This window comes from Rhinatrema bivittatum, chromosome 1 (assembly GCF_901001135.1).
Source record: "Rhinatrema bivittatum chromosome 1, aRhiBiv1.1, whole genome shotgun sequence".
NCBI lineage: Eukaryota > Metazoa > Chordata > Amphibia > Gymnophiona > Rhinatrematidae > Rhinatrema > Rhinatrema bivittatum.
The window spans coordinates 697,500,590-697,522,222 of record NC_042615.1 but is presented as its reverse complement, the minus strand read 5'-3'; the positions used below and the strand labels follow the sequence as shown (position 1 = coordinate 697,522,222).

General features: G+C 45.3%; 1 protein-coding gene across 2 annotated transcripts in view; it reads left to right on the top strand.

The window, feature by feature from the left end:
- DMGDH (dimethylglycine dehydrogenase) overlaps positions 1–21,633 on the top strand; it is a 214,800-nt gene that overhangs the window by 127,835 nt on the left and 65,332 nt on the right. For both annotated transcript variants that reach the window (XM_029575505.1, XM_029575513.1), the window contains exon 10: positions 9,825–9,990. In XM_029575505.1, the coding sequence (XP_029431365.1) occupies positions 9,825–9,990 (166 nt within the window). The remainder of the gene's footprint in view (positions 1–9,824; positions 9,991–21,633) is intronic.

Sequence of the window (21,633 nt, the reverse complement as noted above, 5' to 3'; positions counted from 1 at the left end):
AGTTAACAGATAGGTCCTCCAACCCCCTTTGGTTTGGTAACCTGTACACCCCCCACTTACCTAGACCCTGTAAACCCCTCTGAAATGGCTCACTATTCATTTTTTGGACTTACATGCCATCTGTAACAGTAGTAAAGTTCTCAGCAGGGGCGCACCAGGTCACATAAATGTTTCCGCGCAAATTTCTGATGAAAGTCTCAAAACGCCCATCTACCGCCCATGCCCCGGACAGACCACACCCACGCTCAGCCTCTTTTTGAGAAGTTTCAAGATGTGTGCGCAGTGGCATTTAGGCACATAACTGGGCAGCTTTTAAAATCTGCTCAGCATGCACGAGCCCGACATATTTGCGCATCCCCTAATTTCGGCTAACGTCGGGCTTTTAAAATTCAATTTTTAGAATATAAAGTAACTTGGGAAACAATATAATTTTTATGAGGGTTGTTATACTTGTAAGGAAAGAGGAAAATGCAACCAGCTTTCCATCTTCCGCCCGAAGAACTTTACCACTGTCAGGATATTTACTGCATACAGCTGTGTAAGATCTTGTTGAATCCAGACACCTCAATATTTAATTTGCTCTCTCACCCATCTCAAGGGGAAAGTATCCCAATAGGATGTCAATAAAGTCCCTCAGACTTATCCAGATTTAATTTTAAACCTGAAAAGGATCCACAACTCAAAGTTCTCAAGGGAAAGAGACAGAGGCTTTTTTGCATTAGCCAACAATAGCACTATATCATGTGCAAACAGAGTTTTGACCACCTTCTTCTGACTTTTATACATTCAACAGTGGCATCCTGCTCAATCAACTGAATGAGAGGCTACAAAGATAATATAAACAATGGTGGTGACAAGAGGCAACCCTGTTGGGTATCTCTCTGTAAAGAGAAAGTATCAGAGAGATACCCATTGACTAGTACCTGAGAAGTGGGATTAGAATAGAGAACTCAAAACGTATTCAATAAGCCACCTTGGAAGCCTATTCCCTGTATCGTATGAAAAGGACAGGGCCAGCATCTAGACTTGCTATCAGGGACTCCTTGATATCTACACCATTAGCTCTAAAAGCTTCCAAGGCCACAAGCAACTTCTGCACATTTACTTCAGATTGATGGCCAGCAACAAAACCAAACTGAGAGAGGGACAACAAGGAGGGTAGTATATATTTCAGGCGGTTGGCTAATAGTTTAGCAAAGATCTTAACGTCTTGATTTAGCAGGGATATAGGCCTATAAGAGCCAGAGTCTAAAGGTCCTTTGCCTTGCTTAGGAATAAGAGTGATCACCGCCTCTTGCATTGTCTTAGGTATACATCCCCACTGTACAACTCAGTATAAAGATTACACAAAGGAACAGCTATATGTGCGGATAGACTTTTGTAAAAAGTTGAATGCAATCCATCAGGACCCGGAGCTTTCAAGGAAGGGAGTGATTGCACAACAAACTGAATTTCCTGTGTAGAAAAGGGAGAGTTCAGTTTGAACAACTGATCCTGCATTAATTTCAATAGCGTTACGGTACTAAATAAGCATTCTAGAGCTGTGGTGTTTTCGGGCTTCAAAGTATATAAATTATAAAATCCCTGAAACACTACATATATGGACTTAAGGTACCTACATAGCTCACCCTGTGGATTTTTAATCATTGGAATAAACTTCGACCCCCACATTCACTTTAACCAACCTAGTAAGAAGTCTGCCAAACTTATTGCCATGTAGGAATAATTTATATTTCAAGGATTGCATAGAGAGCTGTGCCCTACTATGTAATAAATCATTAAGGGATTTTTGAGTTGCTGGATACTCTAGTCTTGTGTAAATTACTGCATTACACTTTGGTTTTAAGATCAGTCAATTTATCTTCCAAAATCAAGACATCTTTGAGCCATGCTTTTTATTTCCACACCAAATAACTAATGATTTTCCCCTTTAGGACTGCCTTAGCTGTCTCCCAAAAAAGGGTAAGCTAGTCTACATGAAGCAAATTCCCATACCGTTCTCATTTTTCCTGTAAAAGCTTGGAAAGCTCTGCACCCTCATGTAACCATAAAGGCATCCGCCAAAGCTTTAACCCTTCTAACTGAGACCACATTTCCAATGCATGGTGCGCTGGAATGACTGAGGGTTCTATCTTAGCGTCTTGCACTAAAGAAAACAAAACTTCAGAGATTAATACATAGTCCAACCTAGAAGCAGAGCCACGCACCCAAGAAATATGAGTAAAATCCTTGTCTCTTGGGTGTAAAAAAATGCCACACATCCATCACTCCCAGTTGATGACCCAAAAATGGAATGCCGTTATACCTCCCCGTGTTTTTCCTGCATGCACCGCCTAGAGTATCAGATCTACTTCTGCCACACAGTTGAAATCACGTATAACATAGGGAGTGTTCTGAAAATGAGAGAGCCAAGAAACCACATTAACCATGAAAGAGTGTGAATAATTATTTGGGGCATAAATGGAAGTCAATACAACTAATTTATCATATAATTCCCCAACCACTATCTCCCCTCTGTATCTGTAATGGTATGATCCAATTTGAAGGGATATTACGCTGGCCGGCCACGGCAAACTGCGACCAGCACCACTCATCCACTGCCCTTCGCTCCTGCTGGCTTCGGGCACCCTCGCAGCATTAGCAAGCCGCTGCCACCACGTCTCCTCTCCTGTTCCAGGCCTCCTGCGGGCTGCTTGGCAGGCGAGATGCCACCAACCACGGCACTGACCGGGCCCTCCCTAGTCGTGCGCACGCACCACCTTGTCTCCTCTTAAAGGGCCAGTGGCGGGAAACCACGAGCCGGCCCTCAATGAGGTCAGACCTCCTCTGGGCCCAGCTAACTGACTTGGCAACGAGTTCCCTGGCTCCTGCTTCAGCGTACCTGCTTCGGAGGTTCCTGCTTCAATTTGCCTGCCTTTGAGGTTCCTGCCTCAGCGTCCTGGTCTCGGTCTTCCTGCCTCGGAGGTCCTGGTCTTGGCCTACCTGCCTTGACCTCGGACCAGACCTGACCCTCATCCTCTGCCGCCTGCCTTTGACCTCGGACCGGACCTGACTCTTATCTACTGCCACCTGTCTTTGACCTCGGACCGGACCTTACTCTCGTCTACTGCCACCTGCCTTTGACCTCGGACCGGACCTTACTCTCGTCTACTGCCACCTGCCTTTGACCTCGGACCGGACCTGACTCTCGTCTACTGCCACCTGCCTTTGACCTCGAACCGGACCTGACCCTCGTCTCCTACCTCCTGCTGTTGCTCTTGGACCGGACCTGGTGGTCCCATCCGCCTGTCACTTCCAGCTCCATCTGTCTCGGCCCCAAGATCCAGCTCTGGCTTCTTCTGACTGCTCCGCGGGACCAGCCACGCAGAGGACCACCTAAGACCAGCCAGCCCCAGTACCCAAGGGCTCAACCTGCAGGGAACGAGGGCTCATATTGGTGAAGCCCTTGTCGGCCTCTGCTTCCCATCTGGCCTCACCTCCCGACGATGGGGACCTGTGGGGTTCACCCCTCACAGGTTGCGCCAACTCCACCTTGGGCCAAGGGTCCACAAACCCTAACAGATTGCCAAGTCCATGAACCCAGTAGAGACCTCTGCTCTCCAGGCCATTCTGTGCCTGGCTCAGAAGATTCTCAAACAGAAAAAGGTCCTGGAATCTCTAGCGACAGCCGTAGAGAATCTAGGACTCCGCCTTGACTCCGCCAACTTAGCAGGTCCACCAGTACCTCTGGTCCCAAGCTACTCTGCTCCCGACCAGTCATTCCGCTTCCCGCATCTCCGTGCTTCTCCGGAGACCCTCAGTTGTGCCGAGGTTTCCTAAATTCATGCAACATGCATTTCTGCCTCCAGCCTGCGCTCTTTCCGGATGAAATGACGAAAACCACCTACATCCTTTCCCTTCTGGATGGGAAAGCCCTGGCCTGGGCCTCTCCCTTGTGGGAATGCACAGACCCTATTCTCCGGGATCTACCCGGCTTCCTGACTCTTTCGCTCCGTCTTCGACAACCCAGGCTGGCAGTCCGCCTCCGGGTCAGCTCTTCTCCATATACACCAGGGTTCCCGGTCCCTAATTGACTATGTTATCGAATTCAGGACCCTGGCCTCTGAGTTGCAGTGGGGCATGGACTGCCTACGGTCTATCTTCTTTGAGGGCTTGAACACCCGCATCAAGGATGAGCTTGTAGGCTCGTGAATTACCCAGCTCCTTGGATTCCCTCATTGATCTCGCTGGGCACATCAACCGGCGTCTGCAGAAGCGTTCCCATGAACTGCAGTCTAGCAGGAAATCTGCCTCAGCTTCCCGACGCCCTCGACATTCTCCTTCACCCAAACTGCTCCCCGCCTCTTCAGGGAAGGTCAGAGACGAAGGTCAGAGACGAACCCATGCAATTGGGCCATGGTAAGCTCACTCCGGAAGAACATCTTCGCCGGCAGTCTGGTCTCTGTTTGTACTGAGGGGGTTTGGGTCATGCTCTACTTACTTGTCCAGTACAACTGGTAAACTCCCAGGCCTAGGTTCTGTAGGAGGACTGCTCCTAGGCCTGACTTTTTCAGCAGCTCCACTAACACTTCCGGTGACCCTCACCGTGGGAACCCGGGACTTCCACACCCTGGCCCTGGTGGACTCGGGTGCAGGGGACAACTTCAATCATTCTCAGCAGCAAGAGTCTTAACTGGCAAAAGTAAAAGAGATCACATCACCAAAACACTGGCTGAACTACACTGGCTTCCCATTGAACAAAGAATTCAATACAAAACACTGTGCACCATACATAAGTTAATACATAACGAACATGCAGACTGGTTAAATACAGCCCTACGTGTACACATCCCTAACAGAAACCTAAAGTCAGCAAACAAAGCACTCCTAACCATTCCATCAGTCAAAACTGCAAGACTAACACAGGTACGAGAGAGAGCATTATCACTGGCAGGACCCATACTATGGAACTCCATGCCCCTAGATTTAAGACTACAAAGAGACAGCAAAACCTTTAGAAAAGGTTTAAAAACCTGGCTCTTTAAACAAGCTTTTCAGAAAGAGAAGGGAGAATAGAAACCAGGGACAGGCAAAGCATGATCAATAAAACATACACACACACACTGCTGTATTCACTAAGTGTGTAGTCTTTAAAGGACAAGTCACAATTTTAAAGTTAATTCTGAAATAAAAACCGAGATAGAGACATGGACATGATTAATTACATTTAACACTATTGATCACTAACTATGTTACCGAACCTTATGGCACTCTTGTAAATGTGCAAATCACAGTGTCATTAATTTTATGTGCCTTGATGTAAACCGTTGTGACGGTATCCTCCAAACGACGGTATAGAAAAGATTTAAAATAAATAAATAAATTCTGAAGCAACTCATGAAGCACCTCCAGATCTCCACCTACCGCGCCCCAGTGCCCTTGTCCATTCAGGGTGAACCTCTACCTGACCAGGTTACCCACACCACCGATCCTCTTCAGCTCTGTATCGGCCTGCTGCACATGGAGTCCCTCACCTTCCATGTCCTCGACAAGACCATGCACCCCGGAGTTCTAGGCCTGCCCTGGCTTCAACAGCACTCTCCCTAGTTTAACTGGACCACTCTGGAACAGTCCCGTTGGGGTCCGTCCTGCCATACCTCCTGCTTGGAAGCCATCGCTCCCAGATGCACTCTAGCGACCGCAATCCTCCCTCTGGGTCTTCCTCCTCAATATGTGTCTTTCGCTCACGTCTTCTCCAAGAAGACCGCTGGCACTCTGCCACCTCATTGCTCCTACGACTAAGCCATTAACCTCATGCCTAATACTGAGCCTCCCAGGGGCAGAGTTTATCCATTATCTCCCGCAGAGGCCTGGGCTATGTCCGAATATATCAGCGAGAATCTGGCCAAGGGCTTCATCCGTTAATCCACCTCCTCTACGGGACCCGGCTTTTTCTTTGTAGGGAAGAAGGGGATAGGATGCTTCACCCCTGCATCGACAACCACGGTCTGAATTCCATCACACTGAAAGACCGCTATACGCTGCCACTCATCACTGAGCTTTTCGACTGGCTCCAAGGGGCCAAAATATTCTCCAAGTTGGATCTCCGAGGGGCATACAATTTGGTCGGTGGGGACTCACTATGACAGGCAGGGGTCTCAGCAGTGATGGACACCAGAGGCAGTAGTTTATTATACAGCAAGATAACCTGAGGAGCGAGTTAATAGACTCAGTCCAGAGTAGATGACCTGTAACCTGATCTCTCCGGTAGTGATCCGCAGCGTGGGGTAAGCCGGGGAATACTTCCTCTAGATCAACGATTCTCAACCGGTGTGTCGCCAAGCACCGGCAGGTGTGTCGCATGCTCCCGGTCTCTCCTGCTGCCGTTGCCACTGGGCTATCAGCATGTTCAAGCCCAGTGGGAATGGCAGCAGTGCTAGAAGTAGCTGTGGCACCTGCGGCTGGCCTTATCTTCTTCCAGTACCTACCCCCCCCCCCCCGCCATGATCCAGAACAGGAAGTGATACACAGTGCGGTGCGCGGGAAGGAGAAAGAGCCGTGCCGCGTGGAAAAGTAGCAGCGGCGGCAGCAGCATCAGCCCCTGAGCAATCGAAGCAGCCGGTAATTGGGAAAGGAGACAGCAGCATGAGCCTCCCGTAGCCAATGGGATTCTTCTTTCTTGGCCTGCGGGGGCTGGAGGAGGAGGCTGCTGCAGCTACCATTTGTGCTTGGGGGGGGGGGGGAGAGGAAGTGAGTGAGAGAGAGAGCGAAGCAGCCAGCCAGCCTATGTGTAAGTGAGAGAATGTATTTGATTGAGAGCCTGTGTGTAAGTGAGAGAATGTATTTGATTGAGAGCATGTGTGTGATTGAGAGAAACTGGTCAGAGAGCTGATGTGTATGTATATGTGAGCTAATGAAAGTGACTGCTCAGGGAGATGACTGAACTGTATGTGAGAGTATGAGACATTGGTCAGGGAGGTGACTGATGTGTGTGTGTGAGAGAGAAAAAGCATGGAAGTGAGGAATCTGGGTATGTGAGAAAGCATGGGAGTAAGAAGCCTGGTGTTGTGGGGGTGTGTGTGAAAGAAAGCATGGGAGTGAGAAGCCTGATTATGTGAGAGAGAGCATGGGAGTGGGAAGCCTGTGTGTGTGTGTGCATGCATGAGAGAGAAACTGGTTGGTAAGTTGACGGTGTGTGTGAGAGAAAGAGACTGGTGTGTGTGAATGTGAGAGAAAGAATGTGATTCAGGGAATGAGAAGCCTGTGAACCTGGAGAGCGAGCATGGAAATGAGACTGGTGTGTGTGTGTGTGTGTAACAGAGAGAAAGCGATTATGGGAATGAGAAGCCTGTGCATGTGAAGAGAGTGAGCATGGGAGTGAGAAACCTGGGTGTGTGTGAGACACAGCATGGGAGTGAGAAGCCTGTATATCTGAAAGAGAACATGGGAGTGGGAAGCCTGTGTGTGTAGATGTGTATGTGTATGCATGAGAGAGATCGGGTGACTGGTGTGTGTGTGTGTGTGAGAGAAAGAAAGTGATTATGGGAATGAAGCCTGTGCATGTGGAGAGAACAAGCATGGGAGTGAGAGACTGGTGAGTGTGTGTGTGTGTGTGTGTGTGTGTGTGTGTGTGTGAGAGACAGAGAAAGTGATTATGAGAGTGAGAAGCCCGTATATGTAAGTAGAACATGGGAGTAGGAAGCCTGTGTGTGTGAATGACATGAGAGAAACTGTTCAGGAAGGTGACTGGTGTGTGTGACAAAGACTGTTTGGGAAATGATTGGTGTGTGAGAGACAGAAATTGGTCATGGAGGCATGACTGGTTTGGTATGTGTGTGAGAGACATGGGCCCTAAGGAAGAGGACCATGAGTATAGAGCTTAGCCATTACTGCTGCTTCTGGTGTGTGCTATGGCCTGCATGGAAGAGGAGTAGGAGAGCTGCTGGAGGGGGTAAGTAAAGGTGGCTTTTTAAGTTTATTTTTCTTGATTGACTGCCATTTTAATTATTTAATATTATGTGATGTGTCTGCTTTTTTTGAAATATTTTATTGGTGTTTGGAGAATTTTAAATAGTTTTTATGAATTTTTAATTGTTGGATGTTATTCTGTTCATAGCTGTTTTGAAACATTTATTCTGCTTATTAGTATAGTTTTACAATTATTTCTGTGTGGGGATCTATAGTTGCTTGCTAGTTCTGTTTTCCTAATAAGTGGTGTATTGGTTTTTAGGGCCTGATATAATATTTGTAGTGTTGCCTTTTCATAGATAGGGTTGCTCCTGTTTGAGTGTATTCCATAATATAGGTGTAACTGTGTGCGGATTAGTTTATGTGCATTACTACAGATCCTGGGAGTATGTTAGGTTGGTTCTGTGTCTGTTACCGAGATGAGATATTTTACTAGCATGTAAGCGTTTGTATCAGTCTTATTTGTTGTGTTTTCTCAAGAGGATATGCATTGGTGGTAAACTGCTGTCTTTTCATAAGTAGGGCTATTGAGCCTGGAAGTTGAGTTGCTGTTACTGAGATGACATCAGAACCAGAATATCTTTTTTGTAGGGTGAGTTGTATGGGGAATGTCATAATTCTGCTTTACATTATTGTGGGTCAGGGGGGTTCCCGTAGATGCAAACTGTACTTTTACATCTAGCCCTGTGATGATCATAGGGTCAGTGTGTCATGCATGTGAGAACAGTCTGTCAGGTGTGTCCCGACAGAAAAAAAGTTGAGAACCACTGCTCTAGATGAAGCTTGTGTAGGTTGTCCCAGTAGTGGTCTGCAGCATGTGGTAACCCGGGGAATACCTTCTCTCGTAGAGACTTGTGCAGGGTGTCTCCGGTAGTGGTCTGCAGAGCTGGGTAGGCCGGAGGCTGGTGGTAGTCATTTGCCCAAGACAGTGTGGATCCGGTAGTGGTCCGCAGAGTTGGGTAACCCGAGAATCCACACAGAGAAGAAGGAGGAAGTTGTAGAGCAGATCCAGTACTCACTCTGAACAGAGTAGCCAGCTATAGTGGTAGGCTTCGAGGAGACCCGAGGTACAGGAGCACTGAAGGATCATCTGTGGAAACAGGAAGAGACTCACTGGGTTAGAGAAGTGAGGCAAGTGAAGGTGGCTCTCCAAGGAGCGGATAGCCCTGAGTGTGGCAAGGCCCCCGAGGAGCAGGTACCTAGATCACTCAGACAGGAGCACAGGCACAGCGAAGCGAAGTCCCAGAATGGCAGAATTGAGCAGGACAGGAATCCTAACTCGATGATATGCTGGCCCGATGAGATTATATATACGTAGGCAGTGAAATCATGCGGTGGGGACACCCCTGAGGTTCCCACCATGACGAGGTTAAGACGGCAGGCACGCGCACGCATGCCCTAGGTCACCCCAGAAGTAAGATGGCTGCCGGGAGCGCCAGCGCTGTCCCGAGAATGCTATGGAGGGTGGCGTGCAGAAGCCGAGGCGGACATCCTCCCTAGACTTGGAGCTGCAGGGCAAAAAGAGGTGAACAGCAAAGGTCGCAGCCGTCTGCGACCGGGCGCAACAGATGCACTTGGCAATGGTACCACTAGTCATCTTGTTATGCTTCATGTTTAATACATGGAACAGTAAAAGTTCTTTTGGTTACACACCCTTGCTATCACTTTGCAATAACCTGCAATAACTCTACAATCCTTTTTTTGCCTGTGCTTCATAAAAATAACTTTGCTTAGAGTTAAGAAGCTGTCCCTTGCCAGGGGGAGAGAGAGAAAGAAGGAGGTATGCCACTGGGTGGGCAGAAAACATAATTTGGAAAGAAGGAGGGCGGGCAGGGAAGACCAGCCTTAGTTATATGGCATATGTTTTTCTTTTCCAGGCCCAGTTTTCGACGAACAAATTGGTTTGAGCCAGTTGGCCGTGAGTATAAACAGGTTATGGAAAAAGTGGGCTTAATTGACCTGACACCATTTGGCAAGTTTTCTGTGATGGGCACAGATTCTGTTAAATTGCTGGATCATCTATTTGCAAATGTCATTCCTAAGGTAGAGAATGCAGTATTATAGTAATATTATTTACATAGCTGCTGGAAATAAAGTCAGTGATTATATATGGTGAAATTTATACTTACCAGTAAATTTCCTTTCCTTTTGTCTTAGCAGACTAGTCTATATAGATGGAATGCATCCTCCGGCCAGCAGATGGAGGCAGAGACAAAAATTCAAGAGCTGACTTCACGCCTTATAAAAGGCGTGGTGCTGCCTCAGCTTCTCAGTATGTTCTGCCGAAGCTAGATACCAATCAGGAGCCATTGTTAGCTCTGATATCCCAATTACCATGATAACAAAAATCCTAATACCATTGCCAGCATCTCCTTCTTGGATTCTAGCCCTAGAACCCAAATACCAATTCTAAGTTTGCAAATATGACTGCTGCATTCTGCATGGATAATGTCGCACTTGCCATTGGTTCTTCTGAGTGTAAGGTTCTTTTGGAACTGCAAGGAGAGAAGAAGAAAAAACGGACATTACACCGTAAGAATAATTTTTAGTCAAACTGCAAAGATCAGGGAGAAAGGCTTTTCTCCACTGGGAGAAAGCCCTCTTTTTGCTAAATTCTATCCAGATGTCTGCATTTATCTATTAGGGATGTGCATCATTTTTCTGACGGATGAAAATATCGTATGATATTTTCTAATCTGTCAAGTATCGGGGGGTCCCCGTAAGCGATAGAAAAACCCCACGAAATTTTCGTGTGGTTTTCTTATTGTTTTGGGGGGGGGAGGAAAGGGCACACAGAAAAAAAACCCCTCTAAACCCACCCCGACCCTTTAAATCTAATTAATTAGAATCACCCACCCTTCCAACCCCCAAAACTTTCCTAAAGTACCTGGTGGTCCAGGGGGGTCCCGGGAGCGATCTCCCGCTCTCGGCCGTCGGCTGCCACTAATCAAAATGGCTCCGATGGCCCTTTGCCCTTACCATGTGACAGGGGCTATCGGTGCCATTAGCCGGCCCCTATCACATGGTAGGAGCAATGGATGGTCCACGCCATTTTTTAAAGATTTCCCGCGGTTCTACGAACACGATACCGGAAATGATTCCAGAAACGATCCACATCTCTACTATCTATAGGCATGTATGTATCTATATCGATATATTTTTATGTATTTATATATATATAGGTTCACTCACCCCCCTTTTTTTGACCACAGTTTTACGTAGGCCTACTTCCAAGATTCTCGTATTAAATTATGTGTCCTTTTTTCTCTTAAAGAACTAACCTCTAATATTCTGTCAATGTATATGGAGATGCCCTTGTAACTGCCCTAAAGGATACTGCTAGGGTCACTGGTTTGTCCAGTGCAGAGGATGCTGCCTGTCCTTTACCAAGAGTACTTTTAGGCTCCCAAACCTTGCTTTGCCTTTAATAGGCATGCTGTTATAAATTGCTTCTTTAATCTATTATGCACTTACTGCCCTTGAGGTCACTTTCTTGCAGGCATCTGCAGCCAAATATAACCATCTCCTTGAGTTCCTGCACTCATTTGTGAATTCCAGATATCCTTAAGGAGTCTTAAGACTATCTCTTGATCTGAGTTTCTGCTTCTGACCTTGACTTTTCACATTCATAAAAAATCTTGAATGACATGGCCCATTACTGTGAAAACAGGTGGATATATTGGGAATGTGATCCCTTTTTTCTTTTTTTTTTTTTTTTTTTTTTGAAGGAGTGCCCCAAAACTCCCAGGAGATGGACTCCCAACAAGTCCATGAGATGCTCCTGTACAGTGCATGAAAGGAAGTGATGTTAGATCTCTTCCACAGTAAGTTCCTTACCAAGTTGAGGAGACTTTTCTCCGTGGACAACTTGTGATTTTGACTTCTCAAATGAATAGTATCTTAACGTGCAAGAATGATGAAGTAGATTTCCTTCCTTTGTTTCTTGCAACAAGTCCATGTTATATAGGAAGTATTTTCCTTCTATTGCTCTTATGAATTCACACACTCAGTCATCCCACATATCACTAACGTTTTCAGAAAAAAATTTAGCTGAAATGCTTGATTGAAATTAATCAGATCTCCCACGCCCAATAAGAGGTCTGAACCCATGATTACTTTTCCCTTTTACAGGCCTTGTCTGACCTGTCTTCTTCCTAGTATCCCTCAGTGGAAGGACTGATCCAGTGCCTGGACTCTTCTTCCGACATATACCTCTCGTAATGCTGACAGAGGCCCACCAAAACTCTAAGGCAGGCTACATGGACCACATCCACCTTACCAGCGGTCCTAATTTTATGTCCTTACCTATCCTCTCTGTGTAGCCTATTCTTTACAGCACTAAGGTTGGCAAGAGAATATCATGCTCTTTTTGGTCAGAATTATTTGCCTAAAATGAGAGAGAATCTCAGCATACTCCCCTTGGGCTAAGTTCAGGGAATATATGGGCTTCTAGATGATACTTCTTTCCAAGTCTGAATATCAGCCATTGGTTCTCCCAGGAAACCTGAACCTCATGGTTCCTGCTTTCATTTTTCTTGCTAGCAAGTTGCTTGTTTAAACATTTAATGTGATTGACCCAAGACACCTATCATGAAGGTCGCCTCACCTGCCCTCTCACAGGGTCACAACTCCTTCTGTGAGACCTTGCCTCAGGTATGTACATTCTAACCTACAACTGCAAGATACTGCTGTTAGACCTGGGCACTTCTGAATTTCTAAGTTTACATCAAACCACTACAGGTCAAGCACTAATTCCTGATTCCCAGAATGCCTAATTTTCAGCCAGTATTTGGAATTTTAACCAGTTGGCCTTGGTCCTCTACCTGGACTCAGCCCTTTTGGTCCTCTATCAGGGTTACTATCCGGTTTCCGCTGGTTCTGATCCTACTCTCCTCACAATCTATATGGTTTATGCCAATGGCCCAACTCTCTGAGGGACAGCAAAGATCTGTTCCTCCTTAGACACAAATATGAGGGCCTCCCCATACAAAAGACTGGGGAAAAAAAATAAAACATATCTAAAAACAGCATATGTCGACATAGGACTACCCTTTGGTCCACCATTAAGCTAATGTTTGCTTAAAAGGAGGGGCTAGTTTCCCTCCATGTATCAGTGAAGCCTACTGCTCCTTGCTCCCCCCCCCCCCTCCCCCACCACTGAGTATCTGGAGCTCCTGTTAACCCAAGGGGGGAGCCTCATTGCTGTCCTCAAGGGATCCAGAAACAGATGTCTGACCAATATCTGGTCACAGAGCTTGAAGAAAGTACACAGGAATGCCATTGAACGACAAACCCTGAGCTGTTTTTTTTAATTAGGCAGACCAATGCTTTGAACATCAGTCTTACAAAAGATTTTTTTTTTTTAACTGCAATTTGATTCTGCCAACTGCTGGTTACATGGTGTGTCAGATCTACTTGCTGTCCAGGGCAGCAGGGATCAAGCTTGCAACCCTAATGTTCAAAACCAGGGAATTTTGCCATAGAACCTCAGAGATTCTGCTGGACCTGAATGGGGAGAGGCTTCTGCTAAGCTCCCCTCTACTAGGCCCAGGCCATACTACAGTTCTCATACAGATGGAAAAAAAGAAACTGTACCACACATCCCAGATTGTAGTGATCTCCCTGTGAGGGAGTACCCAAGGGACCCTGCCACCCACTCCATGGTCAGCACAGATGGCAGCACTCGCCAAAGAGAAACCCTCCCTTGCTTCTCTTCCCTTCTTCTAGCCTCACTAGCCGTGAATCCGCATGAGACCTTATGTCCAGACCTCCATTTCTCTGCAGATCCTTAACTGTGAGAAATGGTCAGCATGGCCTCCACTGAGGGGGATGCTAGCCTCACCACAAGAGGTCTTGAAACACAAGTGATAATACATAGCAGCTTTGGAACTGTTTGAGCCGAGGCTTCCTCCTTCTGGCCTGGGAGTTTTGAGCCTCATTCTTTGCCCTGCCAGCTATGGACTTCATAGCTGAAGGCAGCTCCCACTTATCTGCGCCAACGTCCCACCTTGAGGAATTTTTCCTTCCAATGGGAACATGACCACCTTTTGGTTGCATGTGGGTTAACATGTCAGAAGTTACCAATGCTGCCTCACATTGCTTTAAGTAAGGTACCTCCAAACTGATTTCACACACTTTATTTTTGGACCACTTTTATAATGATCTGCCATCCTCTTCAGCTTAATTTGGTCTTACCAACCTCTCTAGGTAGTCTCCTTCCTGCAAAGAGAAAGAGAGATAAACATATGGCTTGCTCGCCTTACTATACATACTCTTCACTAATATATGACTACCTATAAATAGGTACATTTTACTATATGAGAACCCCCACACCAAATTTTTTTTTTTTTGGCACAAGCTGTTGAACCTTCCAAAAACCAAAACCTGGCCAGGAGTTGGATTGAGAAAGGTTACTGGAACTTGGATCTCACACCTAGGTTCCAGGATTACAATCTGAAGCTCTGCATCTGAGTCCAGCCCAGGGGTTTACTAGAGTTCCAGGGAGGTAATCAGCCAACTGCAGTCAGCTGCACAGCCTGCTCAACAGCATTTCTGCAGCTCCTAATTGGCCTTGCCTGCCTGTTGGTAAAGCACCCTCAGAGGAATTTCTCATAGCTGAGAACTTGTTACTCCAATTACTGAGCATAGCTACCTTTACCTGAAGGTGGCCCCCAAAGCTAAATGGTTACAATAGCCCAGGTAAAACATTCTAACATTCAAGCAGGCATGCTGGTTTCTTCGGCCTTACTTGTGGTGTCATCTTCTTTGATTCCTGCTCATACCAGGGGCAAATCAGGACCTATGCCTGCAGTCCTGGGAGTCCACTCAACCAGGGAAATCAGGCCCTATGTCTGCTTTCCTGGGAACCTGTGTTTACCAGGCCATTCAGGCCCTTTACCTGTTAACCTGGGAGCCTGCTTCCACCAGGACCCTTTTTCCTGGGCTTCTGCTTCCAGCAGGATATATAGGACCCTTTTGCCTGTATTCTGGGCTGTTTGACTGTTTTCCTGGATTTTTTGCTTCTACCAGGATATTTCATGGCTCTTGCCTGTTTTTCTGGAAGCCCAGATTGCAACTCCTGCTGCTCAAGACACCACAGGAGCAAGTTACTAAGAATCTGCCTATTTGCTGCAGCACCAGTCAACTCCTCCTCACGTCTGCTGAGGCAGAGACATGCTGGGGGGAGCTGAGGCAGCACCAGGTCTTTTAGAGGGAGTGAAGTCAGCTCTTGAATTTTTGTCTCTGTTTGCTGGCCGGAGTGCACATCCCATCTGTATGGACTAGTCTGCAGGATGAAAAGGAAAGAGAGAATTTGTTATTCGCTTAGTACGACTGATTTGACATAAGCAAACTATAAGAATTTAAATAAATATAATTTATAGTCTTGGAAAAATTTGTAAGTCCCAGGTTCTGACTCTTTTTCTGAAAGTTGTGGGTCCTAGAAATTCTTCCTCTTCCACAACTCTACCAGGAAACTTAAGTTTCAGAAATTTAAAATAGTATGAATATCACAAGTTTATGGGGTTTTTCCCTGCTTATGGGGATCAGAGTTCCACTGGCCTCTAGGTAGGCCTGGATTCTGCCCAGTTTTATTACTCTCAGGCGTCTGCCAATGCAGCCTACAGCCCTGACTTGCTCTTGGTCTCTCCTGACTGTTTGTTTGCTAACATTTGATGAATCCACTCTTTCCCATGGTTATAAAAGCAGAAAACAATAAAAAAAATAATAATAATATACCTTAAACAATAATAAATATGTTAAACTATAGGAGCCAACTTCTGAAAATGATTGGGGGGTGCTGAACTCAACAAACATTACAGCACCCCCAGCAAAATGGGAAAAACGGAACAGAGTGGGTTGTGAGTGTGCCTAACCAGCCTGTAACTAAATATCCAGAGAGGAGCAGGTAATGTGAACATGGGAAAGACACCAACAACCCCTACTCACATCACAGTCTTTTCTCCAATGCTCTCCTGTCACTGCCACACTCTCGCAACTTCCATTTTCTCTCGTTTTCCCAACCTCCTCTTTATTCTCTCTATACTCTTAATTCTCCTCCTCCTGCATGGGCATACTTTGAATTTTATATTTAATGGAGGGGATTTATTTCCACGTATGTTCCCCATTTCCCACTGACCTGTCCTTCTCTGTTCCCTTCCCATCACTCCCCAGAAGGTTCCCCCTTTACCCATCCTTAGACAACTGCCCTCCTCTGCAGGCTTGGTTCACCCATCCCTTCACCGATTCTCATCCCTCATAAGCATATTAAGCTTCTCTTCATTGTCAGGCTCAGCTCACCTCTCAGTCTGTTAACCGCTTAGCATTTACGATTTGCAGTATATAAGTTTGAAATAAATACATTTGTGATTCTCCTCATCCTCAGGTTTGTATCCCTTCCCACCCCCTGCAGCACTTCTCCCAGCACTTACAGATTCCAGTCCAGAGCCAGCCCCATGCCTGCAGAGTCCACATAAGATACTCCACCACCTGCATGTCATGAGCCCTAGCAGCTCAGCAGTCAGGATTTCCCCAAATCCAGGACCACAGCTGCATTTGATGCTTCCTGCTCTTGATTTGGAAACCCCAGAGATAATTGCTGTCTCCTATGGGATATAATAGGGGAATGTTTTATTTCTTTTTGTAAGAAGGGGAGCATTGTTTATCTCAATTAAAGACCTACCCACAGCCCCTCTCAATATTGGAGCTGCCAATTTTTGAGAGAGAAATGTTGAGCCTATGATATCGCAACCTACTCCCCCTTACCCTTACTTCCAGCAAAATACCTTATCTAACCTGGTGACGGCAGGGCTGAAAGCAAAGGGCAAATACCTTCTGCTCACCACCCTTGACCTTGCCCAGCTAGCACAGAAATCTTCACCAAACGTTAGATACACAATTTTCCAATGTCTGTGTCTGTAGTTTGAATCTGTCTCTGCTGGCTCTTGGCTTTCTCAGTTTCCTTGCTGCCTTACTCCTTCCTTTTTTTAATAAAGCTTATTTTCTGGTCTTCTTATTTCTTTATCATTTGTTTGTTTTCCTCCATGTGTGTAACTCTTTCTATCTATCAGCTGTCTCTCTACAGCTCATTTTCTTCTCTCACCTCCTCCTTTTCTCACCACTTCCATCTCTCTCCTCCTCTTGCCTCTTCCCTTCACCATGATCTCCTTTCTTCTCACCACTTTTTTCTTGGTTTACCTCCTCTTTCAGTCCCCTATCCCAATTCACACAAATCCTTTCCCAGCCCTCTTCACCTCTCTCTTTCTTTTAAGTTCCCTTCATCTAGCCAATCAAGTCTGCTTCTCTTCTTATCATAGGCCATGTCCTTCTCCCAGCTTGTATCCCCTTTTCCCTTCTGTCATCTACTTTCCTCTAGTCACAACCTATGTCCCATCTCTCAGCCCTCTCTACTACTCCCCCAGATCCTCTCACCTTCACAGCCTATGCCAACCCCTCTTCCTCTCCCACAGCAACTCTTCCAGTCCCTCTTTCCCTCACAGTCACCTCCTCTCCCAGCCAGAAACCTTCCTTTCATTTCCTCTCCCAGCCAGCATTCCCTTTTACAACCATCTCCCAGCAATTATCTCAGTCTCTCTCTCACCTTCCTTATAGCTCGTCTGTCCCTCTTTTCCTTTCTAACCCTTCTATATTAGCAGCTCTCCCCATTGCATCTCAGGAAGCCAGTCTGTCCTAGAATGCTGCTGCTCTCTGGTCCCCCATTGGTTAGACATTCCATGGCCAGCCAAAGCCTTACTGCTTTCCCCTACAACCCTGCAGCATGGAACTCTCTCACTCCTGTTCCAGAGGAGTACAGGAGACACAATATTGGGGGTGCTGAAGCAACCACAGAGATGGCACCTATATATTAAACCCACAGACTCCTACACCTTTCATAATAGTTTCATCAAGAACCTGCTACATTACTCCCAACAATCAATACCCCAAAATGATCTCCCATAAATCAATTCTAAGACCAACCCTTTTAACTTCTGAAGCCTGGTAAATTCTGTATCAATTGTTCAATTTGTATAACTAATCTTACTTCCTAAAAAAGTCCAGTGGTTAAGCCTAGATAATTACTGTAACAGGTAAAAAAGTAATTATGGCTACCTTGTGTCTATAAAGACTTGCATATAGAACCAAGCCCTTACATTTTTTTCAGAAGATTAAATCATTCAATTAATTATGTAATTCTTTTTTTATATTCTTATTAGCATGATAATTAACAGGCACACAGCATAAGAAAACAGTACCAATAAGGTAACTATAGTGTAGAGAATAAGCCAAAAGCATTATAACCAAACTGCAAAAAGAAGAAAAGCATACATCATATATCATGCCTTTTTGTTATAAACAGAACAGCATACAACTCTTCCCAGACCTTATCACTTACCAATACCCCTTAACCACCAAGCAGCTCCTCCACCATACTCATATTCACATCCACACCCATACACACCATAAAGAATACCCTTCCCTCCTTCTCTTCCAATAGTACTCCTCAGAGTCCATTTCATCTAACTACTCCAACTACTACTAAATGCTGCTGCACGACTTATCACCGGCATTAATAAGCATGAACACATCATTCCAGTGCTCTCCGAATTACACTGGCTTCTGATTGCAGAACGCATTAAGTATAAGATTGCAACTGTCACATTTAACCTTGGAGCAATGCTCTTTTATGGCTTTGCTGTCCCTCCCGTCAACTTTGATACACACGAGGCCTTTTAGACTTGCCCTCACCATTGCACACCAGACTTAGTGTTACCAGAGATTGTGCTTTCTCTGTGGCTGCCCCAGTCATCTGGAATTCTCTTCCCGAAGCTCTACATTTGGCAGACAGCCTTAAGACCTTTAAGATTCTAGTAAAAACATGGCTATGATGTAGTATTCAAACTGCATCTCCCTAAGACTGGAATCCAGCAGGAATTTATGGGCCTCTAAAAACAGTTGCTGCATACTTTGAGCCATCATCTCACATCCCATTTCAGTATTCCAAATTCCAGACAAGGTCTCCAAGCCCTCTCTAGATGATAAACCCATAGACAGCTTGTACCATTCAGAAATAGAATTCCCCATTAATCCCACCTTTTCAAGATCAGTAACAAATTTCAGGTCTCTTCCTATATTATCAACAGTAAAACCCAAAGAAAGGAAATAGTGACATATTTGTAAATAAGCACAAAAAGGGATACATGGAATATTGAATTTTTCCTGCAGCTGTGCAAAACTCAAAAGACATCCCATGTCTATGTCTACTATCTGCCTTAAAGAGAACAAACCCACGTTATACTACTAAGAGAAAATTTTACTTTCCAAACAACTGTATTGCATGACTTCTCTCCATCAAGGCTTAAATTCAGTCCTTCCCTATGTTTTGGTTGTGAGGAGCATAGTACCGAAAATAACATACCAACCCAATCTTTACGGAGCTTAGTATGTTCTGCATCTGTCATGTGGGTTTTCTGCAAAAAAGCTTTGTGAGTTTTGACTCTTTCTAATTAAAAAAAAAAAAAAGTAGCACATGGCCTGATTTTAAAAAGTATTTACACACTGAAAATTGGGTTTTACATGTGTAATGCACTTTACTCAAGTAAGTGGGCTTTTGAAAATTGCTACAATATATTCCATTGAATTGTCAATAGTAGGTACTGCATAAGTGCACTTTACTCGAGTAAATGGCTTTTGAATATTGCTATGATAGTATGTACATTTACGCACATAAGTCCTTTGAAAAGTACCCCCTTAGTGTGCATACTAGGGGAATGAATACTGTAATGCATACATTAGCCTTATTCCCAAGTGTCGAGCACAGAACCTTCTCTACCCCATAAGGATTCACCATACAGCTGCAAACAACATCCCAATGCCCCTCAGCCTAGCCAACTGAAACACTTCCACCAACTACTGTACCCAAATGTAATCCACTTTGAAGTGCCAGAAAGCAGAATATAAATCAAATTAATAGATAAAAAGAAATAAAAATAAACTATTCCTCTTAATACAAAATAAATGTGAGGTATACAGTGGATAAAGGATAAACCCACTGAGATCTGTCTTTTCCCACCCACCCACCCACTACTAAATTGCCCTATCTCTCTGCAAACCACACAACCAGCGTTCACACCCCCAAGCACACCAAATACACCCAAAACTTACAAGACAAAAACAGGCCCCCAAGTGGCTACCACCATCTGAGCATGCACCCCATTGACAGATATTCAGAAATACGAACTTCAAAGGATGGACTCACAAGAGGATCTCTATCAAAAATATTAATGTCAATAACCAGAACCCAAGCAATATTCCACAAAGACAACATATACAGGCTAAGAACATATGAAAATGCCATACTGGGTCAGACCAAGGGTCCATCAAGCCCAGCATCCTGTTTCCAACAGTGGCCAATCCAGGCCATAAGAACCTGGCAAGTACCCAAAAACTAAGTCTATTCCATGTAACCATTGCTAATGGCAGTGGCTATTCTCTAAGTGAACTTAATAGCAGGTAATGGACTTCTCCTCCAAGAACCTATCCAATCCTTTTTTAAACACAGCTATACTAACTGCACTAACCACATCCTCTGGCAACAAATTCCAGAGTTTAATTGTGCGTTGAGTAAAAAAGAACTTTCTCCGATTAGTTTTAAATGTGCCCCATGCTAACTTCATGGAGTGCCCCCTAGTCTTTCTACTATCCGAAAGAGTAAATAACCGATTCACATCTACCCGTTCTAGACCTCTCAAAACTAGTGTGCATGTACCCATACACATGCATATGGGCATGTGAGCGGAGATACACTTGAGTTTTAAATCATGCGTGCGTATGATTTAAAATATGCCTACAGCATGTAAGTATGTCCCTGATTTTAAGAGGATACTTGAGCAAGCCAACTTCTCTTATCTTCCCTAGGATTTTGCTGGCTTTAACATGCATATATAATTAGATCTTAAAACATGCTCGTGTGAGAAACATTCCCAGCTTTTCCATTTAGTTCACTAGTTTGCCCAAGCAATTTCAAGGTCAGCCAGCCCCCTCTGGTTCTTCATCCTGCTCGCCCCCCAGTTGACCCGGACCCCTCACACTGTAGTGTAAGCCCTAAAACATGAGATCTGCAGATTTGCTTCTCATCAGGAGCAGCAGTAAAGTTATGCTGCTGTCAAGCTGATGCGCGCTGTGGCCTCCAGTTTTAAAATATGGATGACTTCTGCTTGCTGCCACCAGGTCTGCTATATCTTGCCACAAGTGGATGGGCTCTGCTCGTGGCCGCTGGGCCTGTGGCTTCATCTTTGCTGTGAGTGGGACAGGCTCCGCTCACGACCACCGGATCTGCCAGATCTTTGTCATGAATGGGATGGGCTCTGCTTGTGACAGCTGGGCCTACCAGGTCTTCATCTTTGACACGAGTAGGATGGGCTCCACTTGCAGCAACTGGGCCTGCTAGATCTTCGCCTCAAGCAGGATGGGCTCTGCTCGCAACTGTGGGACCTTCTAAATCTTTTCTACTAGTGGGATGGGACCCGCTCATGGCCCGCTGCCACTCCAAATTCTGCACAAAAAATTGGAATTCTGCACAGGAAGGGAATTTTGTGCAAATTCTGCACTCCGCAATAGATTTACATTTTACATTTATTGGAATTTATGAATCGCTTAACACTAAAAAAAAAAAAAGCAAAAATAGGTCTA